General features: G+C 40.6%; 1 protein-coding gene across 1 annotated transcript in view; it reads right to left on the minus strand.

Moving 5' to 3' along the window:
- Window positions 1-5,207: 5,207 nt before the first annotated feature.
- The window catches only part of MBD2 (methyl-CpG binding domain protein 2), a 62,592-nt gene continuing 54,847 nt past the window's right edge, over window positions 5,208-12,952 (minus strand). Inside the window, exons 6-7 of the mRNA XM_045528015.1 lie at window positions 9,042-9,180; window positions 5,208-5,686 (exon numbers count right to left, since the gene is read on the minus strand). Coding sequence (XP_045383971.1) covers window positions 9,054-9,180 — 127 coding nt within the window. The 3' untranslated portion in view covers window positions 5,208-5,686; window positions 9,042-9,053. The remainder of the gene's footprint in view (window positions 5,687-9,041; window positions 9,181-12,952) is intronic.

Here is a 12,952-nt window from a genome sequence, read left to right on the forward strand (position 1 = left end):
TCTCAGTCCAAGGAGTATCCAGCTAGCCATCAAAAATCAAGCTAACTCCCCTAAAAGCATATTCCAATCCCGACTTTTTTTTTTTTTGAGGGAAGACGTTACTACCATTTGTGAAATATGTTACCATATGCAGGGCTCTGTTATGTACTTTTTTTAATGAACATTAATGTATTAAGTCAAAATGGAAAATCAGTTTGAGCCTGCCCAAATACTGCCCCCCAAAAAAAGAAAAACAGGGAAATCAAGCTACAGATGATCTGAATTTGCATATGTCAGCCATTTAGCCTCGTGAATGGAGTGAAATCACTAGATCTGCCCTCAGTGACTCATTCTTCTCTCATAAATACATTTTGTTGAAAATTTTGCAGAAGCTATGAGTACTACCCCAGGAGAAAGGCATATAGTCACAGAATTTTGTATACAATATCAAGAGGTTGGCAGGCTCCTTGATTCCAGGGGTATACAGACCCGAGATGGGAATCCTGCACTGGAGCAGTGGTCTCAAAACTCTTTTAATAATAAATCCTTTCCAAAACAAAAACATATGTCCCAAATTGATGGATATTTATGTATAAATTATATACATGTACTACTCTCCTAATACATTAATTGTATAAGGAAATATTCAAAAGTTAAAACCACAAAAGGGTGAGATAAGAACAAATATTAAAAATATTAATTTAAAAGATTTAGAAATATCCACCCACCCCTGTGAATGGTTTCACACCTGCATGCTACCCATTTCCAAGACTCTTTCCCCAGGGCCCGTGGTCAGTCTTCTCACAGCATCAAGTTCATAAGGCAAAAAGCTGAAAGTACTACAACAGAAAAAAAATTCTAACCCTCAGGTATAAATAATTCCCTACAGTCTGTGATAAAGAAGCTGTGCCTATTATATAAGATAAATAATCCTAGTAAAGATTTCTCAGAAGAGTTTACTGGAAAAGCTTTGACTATTCACACACAAAAGGACTGGCTTTCCTATGAAGGATCACTCTGCCCTACGCAAGCTTTCGGGCCACAGGCAAACTGCACTTGCTGCTCTGTCACAGAAAGGCAGCTTAACACCTAAGTGCAGAACAGCATCAGAAGGTTGCACGGCATTCTAGAAGCAAAATCTACATTTAAGTTCCCCTCTCTGCACCTTACCAGCTTGGCTAAGTCATTTAAGCTGTCTGGGTCTTAGAGTCCTTAACTCTTAAATGAGGCTAAGCAGAAAAATATGTACACATTAAATGGCTTGTCTGTAGATTAAAATTCAAAGAGGACATTAATGGAGGTGAAAGTGTTCTGTAAATTATAAAATGCTATACAAGTGAGAGGAAATAAAACCTTTTTGTCCTCCTGTTATAGAAAACAAAAGCCAAATAATTGAAAAAGTAACATTATTATGTAAAATTTGCATGTGCCCTTATAAAGGAAGTGAGCACACAAATTAAAATTGTAAATTCTACCCAGCCCTGTTGAGACATGCATATGGACAGCCCACGGCCCCAAGTCCCCATCCCACAGCTGCTCCTCGCTAATCGTGTTGTGACTGATTGATGTTCCCTGCCCCACCTGCCTGTGGACTTTGTAGAGGCAACTGAAGTATATTTCATGCAAGGGTCACCTATGCATCCCAGAAATGAAGGTGGGCAGGGAGAGGAAGACATGGCAGCCCCGGTGGGGGCTGGGAGGCTGCGGCCTCACGATGTCTAGGGCAGCCTGCCCCTGATTCCGTGAAGAATGCTTTCAGCCCTTTCTGTTCACTAGACATGCCGGCAGAACAACTGAGCAACAGTAGTGATGAAAGCAATGTCGCTGGACAAGCTCTGAAAGCTCTGGGGCCCCACACCCCAGCCTGAAGTCCCTTGTGTCCAGGAAACACAGGCCAGAGACGTCCTTCATGGATTAAGTCATTGAAGATGACTTACACAAACATTTTTAAAGCTTCAAAATTTATTGCTGTACATTTTCTCATAGCATTTACTATGGAAATACTAATAGTGCAAATATTTTTGGACTTCATAGCATTTGAGAGATCACAAAGCTTTTTGATATCTTTTGCAATCAGTTATGAAGATCTATATTATTCAACTTATTTTTAAAATTCAAACAAGTAATCTTATACTCAAAGAGATTACACAATGCTCTCTAGATCTCCTCTCTAGAACCAAAAATAATAATAATAATAAAGACCACCCTGGAAGCCACCAGGGACATTCCCTTCCTTGATAATACATACAGCTTCCAACACTTTTCCAACTGCATGACTCTTTGTTCATTCACAAATTCATTTGACAGATATTTAATGACAAGCTATTATGTGCCAGGCACTGTGCTAGGCTCTGGGAACGTTAGGATGAAAAGACACAATCTCTGCTTTCACGGTGCTTACAGTCTAATAGTAGAAACAGACATGCAAAAAAAATTTACAATACAATACAATAAAGTGCTTCCACGGAGGTATTTACAATGTGCAGAGGGAACTTGGAAGGGGGAAAAAAGAACATCAGCCTGGAGAAATCAGGGACAACTTCACAGAGGAGGTAGCCATTGAGCTGAGACTTTACCAGTGATTAGGAGTTTGCCATGGAGACAGGCAGGCAAAGGTTGTTTCAGGCAAAGGGAACATCAAGTACAAAGATAATGGAGGCCCAAGGGGACATTTCAAAGGAACAAGTAATGTGGTTTTCTTGAGCCAGAAGGTGCAATGAGGATAGAAGCAGGATGAAGCTACACAGGTAAGCAGCTATCAGGTCATGAAGAGCCTTTTGACCATTCTTCTATTTAATCAGCAAACATTTATTGAGTGCTTACTAATGTGCCAGGCACTAGGCTAAGCGCTGGAGCTACAACAGGGAACAAGACAGACACACCCTTGCTCTCATGGAGCTTACATTCTAGTAGAGAGATAGACAAAAAAGTCAACAAATAAATAAAATACAGATTTAGAAAATTTCTACAAAGGAAATAAACAGGGTGTTGAGGTGGAAAATAAAGTGTTACAGAGATAAGGGGTAGTTAGGGTCGTCAGCAAATGCCTCTTGGAAGTGATGGGAAACTGACACCTGTGGGGATAATGACACTAGCGTGCTCTCATGTGAGCACCCACTATGCGCCAGGCATTATGCTACACACTGTACAGACAGTATCTCACTGAATCCTCGCGACAACTCTATGAGGTAGGTATTATTATTCCTATTTCACTGAGGAGGAACAGGCTCAAAGAGATTAACCTGACAAGTCACACAAATGGCAAAACTGGGATTCAGACACAGGTTCTCCCAATTTCAAAGTGCTTTCTCTTAAAAATTACTCTAAACTGCATACAAAGATAAGTGAGGGATTCTGAGCAGGGAAATTATACGGTCACATTTGCCTGTTTGGAGGATCATTCTGATGACTATATGGAGGAGAAAAAAGGGGAATGGAGAGAGGGACAAGAAAGAGATGGGACAGTGGACGACAGGTGAACAAAAAGGAAACCATGAGAGTGCGGAGGAGAGGAAAGGAGGTACGCGTGAAGGAAGAGGTCGTGGAGGTGGAAAAGAGACATACTTGTGAGAAGTGCAGTTAATAATTCTATCAGGATTGGTGGGGACTTGGAAGCAAGGGTGGCATCTGGGATCACTCCTGTGCTTCCACCTTGGGCAATTGGAGGAGATGGTTTATTTTGCCCGAGTCAGGAAATGCAAGATGGTGGTAGGTTTTGGGGAGATAAAATGAAGAATTTTGGACATGTCCAATGGGTATATTGGGAACAGCCTGGACTTACGGGCTGGTCCACAGTGGAACACCATGTAATGGCTTTCATACCTTGTTCTCCACCTGAGCAACGTATGTAAGAAAAAAACACAAAGTTTTGTATGTGTGTACGCTGGGTTTTTGCTTTTACAAAGCTGTTTATAAAAGTACATATAGCTTGGTTGGATTGCTTTGTAAAAAGAATATATGATCACCAAGGTGCAGTTACCCCAAGCCTGATTACAAAGGAAGAATCAGGGACTTGGGGGAGGAAGGGAAAAGCCCTTGGACATCCATTCTAACTAGTCATACTAGCTCATAAAAAGAAATCAGTACGAACTCCCACCCCCACCCCAGTTGGGACAGTCTGATGGGCCCAGAGCAGGCACCTTCTTCCAATTGTTCTCCCAGAGTCTGGAAGTTTCCCTATTCATCTGCTATCAGGGCTACTCGAGGAAACTGGTGGCCTTAGGCCCAGGGATCAAAGTTGAACATAAATCAGGAATTCCAAGAAACATTTATGTGGTTTGGCATAAAGGTCCAGGAAACACAGCAGCCCAAACCTAGCCAGTCATAGTGCTGTGACTACTGCCCTCTTCTTTCCCTTCCTTGGGAGTCGGAAGAAAGCTGGAGGTAGTGGTAAGAAAATGTACGGGTGACAATGATGTGGAATTGATCACATCCTTGACTGCATCATTTCAGGTCTTAGTTTAAAAGAACTCAAAAGTTAATAAGTAAATACATCCTTCCTATAGAATGACTTTATGTTTGCACTATTTCTCAAAATTTGCTTTAATTTGCTTATAACCACTCCCTCCCTTCCTTTGAATTAAGTACATTTTTATTTTAATGCTCACTTAATAATGTAATTCCAGTTTTAGTAATTAAATATCAAGAAATGTAAGTGTTAATGAAAGTTACGTTCATGTTTCAAGAGGAAAAAAAAATGTTAATACTTTGGAGGCCAGGTACTGCTTAGGAAAGTATTACAAACTGGTTTACTAAGCAACTCTCCCTAGAAGATGCCTCTCACTGTGACAAGAGGCTGACCTGCACCTGTAATTAACTTAGTAAGGTAGTGGATGTTAGAAAGTGCCAAACATTCTAAAAAACAAAACAAAAGAAAAAAAAAAACCCACAACAAACATGGACTTCTAGTAACACCTGAAGGATACTCGTCTACCTAACTCATGCCCAAGGGGAGAAAAAGCTTTATTCTTATAGAACTATCAAAAGTATTAGTCACAGGCAAGGGAAAAGAAATTATACATGCTAGATGACAACTTAGAAATTCTGGTGAAAGCACAATTCTCACAATGTCCAGAGGCAATAGCTCATACTTGCTAATGTATGAGCTATTTTCCACCACCTCTATTTCAAACCTAAGGCCCAGGGATCAAAGTTGAATGTATATCAGGAATGCTAATGAAGGGCTCATTATTGTGTATGCTCTTTAACAGAAAGAATTCCAATCAGTCTGTGAATATAATCATTTATTTGTCTTTACAGTGATGATGGAAGAATGTACAGGTGTCCTCTTTCAATAAAGTATAAAAATCTGTTTATATACAGTGAAGTGACAATAATTTTTAATTGGGAAATTTATTTGGTACTCCTGATCTGCTCATATGAAAACTGTGGGGGAAACAAATATTTCCTGTAAGTGCTACATTTCCAGTAGATTGCACCTGGCATCAAAAGCTCAGCTTTATCTTAAGGGTCCAGCTTGATATTACAAAAGACTAATTTTAAGTCCTAGGACTCAAAATAAACATCATTTTTTGAATAATAGATATATACATCAAAAATACATCTAAAAAGGCATTGGTTAGTGCTATTAAAAAGCTCTATTCATGTGCTCGGGTACATTTTTTCTTACAGGCAAAACCCAGTGGAAACATTTTTGTTCAATTTCTAGAAATTTTCTCTTGGGGGAAGTCGGTTGGTCGAAAGTTACCTATGAGGGAAAAAAAACAAACTTTAGTAATTCAGTGATTTCTCAGGTGAGAGAGGGGCAAAACTCAAAGTAATTGAGGCTAAATTTCACTTAGAACCATGTTTTTACAGCTTTGATTAGCATTTAGTTATAGCACTTTATAAATAAAAAGTGCTCAACATTATCCCCTCATTGTTTCAAGTGTTTTATTTTGATGATACCCTTTCACACCCATTTCATTTTTCAAAGAAATCATATATATCCCTTTACATGTTTATACAAATATTTTACATCTATGATGAACTCAATCAGCATTAAAAAAGAATTCAAAGGACATACAAATGAAAGAACATAACAGATAAAGCCAAATCCAAACATATTTTGAGAAAATTTCTACTCACAGTGACTTATTTTACTTTAGAGTATTTATAAATGATAGATGTCACTGAGTTTTCTTACTGTCTCACCTGGGTGATATGGTGCTATGCAATTGTAGACTGAACTATTCATGTATTTGATATGATATCTCATTTATAGCTACAGATTTTAACACTGTTTTTACAGTTATCTTTTTCTTGCAATCATTCCTAAAATGTCTGTCTGAGAACCTAGACATTTCCCTATGATGGTAAAATCTAAGTAACACAGTAAATCTCAACCTGTTATTTAACTAACTAAATAAACATCCACTTTGCTAGTAAGAAAGATTAGAAAGAGCTGCAGCATGACGAGATTGCAGACCCCAAGGAAACTGGGCTCCACCTCTTACGAGCCATGTGAAGTTGGCCATGTCCACCCTTTGCCAAGCTAAGTCCTACCTAAGCCATGGGTTATTACAAACATCTAATTAAGTCATGTGGCCACAGTCTGGTTTAATAAACATTTCGGGCATATATGTGGCTAAATGAGTAAGTTAAGTAAACGTAATTTTCATAACTAATAAGTACTCGTAAATCTTCCCCAATCCACAAGTCTGATGGCTTGGTCTAATAATGCCACTCTCAAGTTTAGAATATGACATACATAATTTGAATCTCTCCCTATCTAACATGCCAAAATAATGGCTACTTTTTAAGAATTGATTAAAACTGTAGTCATTAAAACTCCAATGACTCAACATTAATTAGTTTGTCACTGCCACTATCCACATTTGTGTAAGGCGATGAGCAGTTGCCAGCTTCTGTGTAAGAAAAGCATCTAGTGCCTAAAACACACGCTTGCTCATGTAAATAAGGGTACCTTGATATCAATCTGCAAAGCAATATGCAAAGGAAGCAAGGGTCTAGTAAAGCCTCAGTCAGGTGACCCTTGATTACCCAAAAGTGATTTCATGCACTGCAGAGACAGCAGGGCTGAAACCTCAGACAAAAGAAACACACTCCAGACTTCTCTCTGAAAGACTTCATACACAGTAACTACCCTCATCAAAACCCCTAAAACTCATCCTTGCTAGCTTTGAAAACAAAATTCAAAGTATCAACACAGCATCTTCCTCTCCTTAGTAAGAAAAAAAAAAAGAGTTAAAATAGTACTGAACTGAACTGGAATTTAAATGGTTCAGTATAGTCAGGAAACTATGTGCGGCTATCAGTGGACGTGAAAACCTAAGACATTATATTTATTACTTGATTTTGGTATCGCTGTGGCACGAGCCACTCCTGAATTTAGAAAAAAGCCTGCATGGCAACAGAATATTATGTTAAAAATTAAACTCACCCTCCCTGCACACTCCCTACCCTCACTCTGTTCCTCTCCCAAACAGAACTCCCTCCCACCCAGCTCCAGTGATGGCTCAAGTGAGAAGCTGGAGGCATCCTCACCACTCTCTCACCCTCGCTTCCAATCGACCACCTGGTCAAGCTGGTTCTATCTCCAAACATATCTCTCTTCAACTCCCCGCCCACCACCACGTCAACACCCTCCTGAAGCCACCATCATCTCTTCTGGACCACCACAACACCCCAACTGGTCTCCCTGATGCAACCCAAGCCTTCTCTAATCCTTTTTTCATGCAGCAGCCACAAGGATCTTGTAAATAAGCAAATCTGATCACGCTACTGGCCCTTCCGTGAATTCCCACTGGTTTTGATGATCAAGCTCAAAATCCTTAACAACCCACAGGGGCTACATGATTAAGTTCATCTCCCTCACGCTCCCCGCCCCTGCCCTTCCGCAAGCTTGCTGCATTCCAACCACACTGATCTTTTCTTAGTGCCTTAAAGCAACTAAGTTTCTCCTTGTTCCTTCTAATGGGAACACTTTGTACCCAAATGTCCCCGGGCTCACATCTATGCATCTTTCAGGCTCAATATAAATGTCACTTCCTCAGAGAGGCTTTGCTGACCTTTTACATCACATGAGCTCCCCTGTCCATCCCTCTCAGTTTTGGCTTCAAAGCAAACAAATAAATAATCAGTTGTGGGTGACAGAAAGTGAGACAAGGCCTGCCAAAACAAAGCAGGACAGAAGTTGGGGAGATGCCACGTGAAGCCTTGGAGATTTGAGTGTGATCATCTAGGGAGAACATACACCCAAAGGCACACAGCCCATGAACCTTGCATGTGAGTTTAGGGTAAGATCAAGTTTGTGTTTTTAAGGTAAATTATTTATTATATTTTTCAACGTTCCTTCTTGTTCTCCCTGCATCAAGTCCATGCTAGGGAGAACCTAGAAGGAGAAAGGGATTCTGCCTACTTTGCCACCGTAATTTTAAAGCAGGACAACAGGGCCCAGAGGCTAGTGTGGAGGAGCTGACAGCCACCTTCCTCTCCTGCGGACGTTCTTCCCTACCTTACAGAGTCCTTCTCCTCTGCCTTTCTCTAATGACACCTTGGAGGTTTTCCACCTGCTTTTAATAAAGGAGACTGTGCCCCTTGCCAGTGGCTGCAGTGGGAGTGTCCTCACAGAATGAGAACAAAGGATGCAATAACTCCCATCTCTGGCCCTTAACACACCCTTGACTGCCACACTAGGAAAAAAAAAAAATCTTTTTCCCTTAGGGCCATGGTGTTTTATTACAAAAACAGAATAAAAACTTTAAAACCAAAATGATCCTTTCTAATTGAATGGAAAATTTGTTATTTTTTATTGTTCTCTGTGCGTGAATTACACGCAACTTGAAAAATAGTTCATGCGGCTCCCAAGGTGAAGAGACAGGAGTTACATGCGCTTCGCGAGGCCCCAGGATCAAAACTAGGGTGAGTTAAATGCAACTCATGGGGCAGCAAATGTTAAGTCCAGAGAGAGGAGCCGAACAACTGTACATGCATAACCTCTGCAGACGAGCAGCGTTTTTATTCGCTGCTGAGAAGGCTTAAATAACAGGAGAATAAAACATCTTAAGTTCCAAGTCTCTCTCTCTCTGGTGTCAGTGTACCTGATCGGACTCTTAGGCTTCATCTCCACTGTCCATTTCAATATCCATCTCTTCTGTGTCAGCAGCGCGTGACAGGATGTCCGCCATCAGCGCTTCTTCCAATTTCTTTCGTACTTGCTGTACTCGCTCTTCCTGTTTCCTTTGGAAAATTAGAATAAAAGGACACTGAAAATTGGGCAAGTCATAAAAATATGAAGCTGCTACAAAAGTTCATCCTTACTTCAAAATCATTACATTCCTAAGAAAAACACACTTCCTTCTCAACCTTCGCAAAGGTTGCCTCTGCACTCAAACCAAATCACACCGACGAGCCTTGTCAAAAAGAGGGATTGTTCACTCAGGCAGTGATCCCTCAGCTCACGGAGAATTCTGGAAGGAGTAGATTGACTTCGGTGACCTTTTCCTCAACTTCAAAGATTTTAAGTATGTGAAGGCTTGGGTTTATTCTTGTAAAGCATAATTAGAAATAACTTGGAAACACGAATAAAAGAGGGAGGGAACCTGAAAAATGAAGGAAAAGCTACTTGTTTCATGAAATGCTGAGAAAGAGGAGACAGACACACAGTAAGTTGGATCTGACTTGGCATTCTATGGCCGGGTTGGAGAGGGCTCTCTCCTGGGTTCCCAGGTCCGCAGGGAATAGGTGGACATGAAGGAGCCACGGCCACATTATTCTGTACACAAAGGACAGCGACTGAAAAGCAGCTCTTCAACTGACAGTGAGTAGCTAAAGAACATTCCAGAAGTTTCTCTGTCTCTCGGTAATTGCAAAGGGACCTCAAAAGTGAGACTTAGTAACTCCAAGTCATAAAAGAGGCTCTGAACTGTTACATGGAGAAGAAAGCATGGGAAGAAAAGCTGTTAGTATGCACTTTCTCTTTAAAAAGCAGAAAAAAAAAATTGAGAGTAGTTCCCGGAGACGGCAAGAGAGACGTTCCTAAAATATGGCTAGCAAGCAAAGCACGGGAAAGAAAAATTTACATCCAGAACCAAGCAGGGAGGCAAACGTTGAAGAAAGACAGGAGAGGGGACTGGTAAGTAATGGTCCTCGGGAGAACAGGAACTGAAGACAGGTAGAGGCAGAGGAGGGACAGGCTGCCTGGAACAGAAAACAGGACCCTCATCTCCTGAGACCAGAGCAGGGTGGTCAGGATGGATGTGCACTGGGAGATGGACCAGCCTGGTGACAAGAGATGCAACAGGGTAGGTACTGAGGGCTCTAGTGGGGAAAAAAAAAAGTGATTTTACTACCAATAATTGAGGAAGACAGATTGTAGCCCTGCCCCAACCTGGGACAGCAGAAAGGTAGAGGAGCAATGGTACGGGCGATTCCATTAACGGTCACTGCGTATTCACTCCTGGGGGCTCAACCAGATGCAGAGTTACATTCGTTCTACCCCAGACCACGCTGCTGTTGACCGAAGGAGACTGTGTGCAAGGCAGTGAAGGTAAAATGTACATACTGTGAAGCCACAAAAACTTTAGGTATCTTTGTTAAACTCCAAAAACAGCACAAAGAGTTGAAAGGTATGGACTTCTACTTTTTAAATGAATTTTCAAAAACAGAGAGGCTGTCACTGAGTCAATCTGAGCTCTATAGCCTCTGTCATATTGAAAGAAACTGGAGTTCAGCAGATTTGCATGTAAGAGCAGGCTCAAGAAGAACACATTTGTGTATTTCGTGTATAGCTAGTCTCACCTCCGTCTCAGCGACTCAAAGTGTATGACAAATGGTAAATCAGTCTCGCTGGCGTCTCTCACTCCTGATAACAGGGCACAAGACTCTGCACAGCTGCCCCGGAGTCATCCATCAGGAAGACGGGGTCAGTGGAGCGAATGGCGCTTTTGGATGGAGAAGCGTATCTCAACTCTGACACAGGCCATTGATTTCCTTCTTCTTGACTATTACTCTTCACATTTACAACAGCCAAAATTAAAGCATTTGCCCATTGTAGTAGGCAGAATTCTAAGACTGTCCCCAAGAGCCCCCCTCCCCCAACACTACCCCCATATACACTCCTCATGATATACACTCCTTATATAATTCCTTCCCCTTAAGGGTGGGCAGAACTGGTGAATATGATGGGAATCACTCCCTGATCAGGTTACTAATCAACTGACCTTGAGTTAATCAAAAGAGAGATTACTGGAGTGGGTCTGACCTAGTAAGGGCCCCAAATGGGGCATGGAAAGGCATATGGAAGGAGCCATGTGGCAAGGAGCTGCAGGAAGCCTCTAGGAGCTGACAGAGGCCCCAGTCCCACAGCTAACAAGAGAACAGAGGCCTCAGCCCTACAACCACACGGAATGAATTCTGCAACAACCATGTGAGCTTGAAAGAGAACCCCAGTCTCCATAAAGGAATGCAGTCTAGACGATACTTTGATTTTAGCCTTATAAGACCCAAGCAGAGAACCCAGCCATACCTGGCCCAGACTCCTGACCCACAGCACTGTGAGCTAGTAAATGGGTATTGTTTTAAGCTGCAAAGACTGTGAGAATTTGTTACAAAGTATTAGAAAACAAAGACACCCACTGATGAAAGTATTATCAAATATGCTGAAAAGATATACTTGAGATAGATCTTGTTGAATCTTCAGTTGGAGGTTAAAGATGAACAGAATATTGGCTACACAATTAGAGCAAGAGTGACAATTCCATTTGCAGTAATTTATTTTGAATCTGCACTAACTCTACAAGGAATGTTTGCTTAATAATTTGTTATGACAATTAAATTAAATGAGCAATTTGTTAGACAAATTTACCCGAAAAGGAAATCATCCAGAATTGGCTTCGAGATAGTTTCCTTTATTATCAAAAGACCTGGCACTGAAGCCAACAACATTCCCCTGCTATAACTCAGAGAATCTCAGTCAACACCCATAATGACCTGGCAGAATCTCTGCTGATTAACTCAGCACACATTCTAAGACAGAAGAGGACTGTGTCTCCTGAATAATTTTCTTCCTCAAGGGTAAGAACAATCCAAAGAGCAAGTTGATTCCTTTCCTTGATTTTACATTATATTTTGTTTTTCTTACAAAATAAAGTTGATCATAAATTCCATGCAATTAAGACATATGAATTCAACTTTGAACCATTTCATATCTTTGCAAAAGGAATTGTGTTAAAACCCAAGGTTTGCTAATTATAAACCTAACTAGGCTCATGCATTTACAAACATTTTCATGTCAACTTTTTATGGATATAGAAAGAATAAAATACAAATATAAAGCATATTTAAAAACTATATATGATTCAAAAGTGCCATCTGCTGGTTTTGTCTAGGAATGGTACTCCAGTAAAACTTTGATTTACATTCAGAGGATAGAAAGAGTGAAGTGGACACACTGTCATATTTTTAAAGAAAATACAATATACTACAGTATCATTGTAAGGTAATGATACTGAGGTCGTAAATCCCACATAAGAATATCTTTGGGGTCTTACTAACTGGAATAGTTTTGCTTCTCCTGACCATGGTTTGCTCTTACTTTCTGGGCACTATCAATCTCACAGCTGATGTTTGCCTTTTGCCATTTGCTACTAAAAACCCAACCTGTGGCCCAGCCTTAGCAAGAGTAAAAGGTGCCAATAGAAGCAGTTTGTGTCCTTTCTTACTCCTGCTCCATTTCATTGTTTTACCCTTGGCTTCATCCTTCACATTTGCTTCTCATCTTGCTCTACTGTGCTTGTGGGCTTGTGTGTATATGTGCCTTGGAAGCCAATTTAAATCTTTATTTGAAACAAGGTGAAGTAGAGATAGATAAATCTCTAAATTGAGCTTAGGTGAGGCAAACAATCAAAATAACTAAATTGAACTTTAAAAACCCAAATGAGCTTAAAGCAGTATGGCTGTCATCTGCTTTAAAGAGAGATTTGTTTCCAGACCAACCAATGCAGGAAGAGAT

This window comes from Lemur catta, chromosome 16 (genome assembly GCF_020740605.2).
Source record: "Lemur catta isolate mLemCat1 chromosome 16, mLemCat1.pri, whole genome shotgun sequence".
Classification (NCBI taxonomy): Eukaryota; Metazoa; Chordata; class Mammalia; order Primates; family Lemuridae; genus Lemur; species Lemur catta.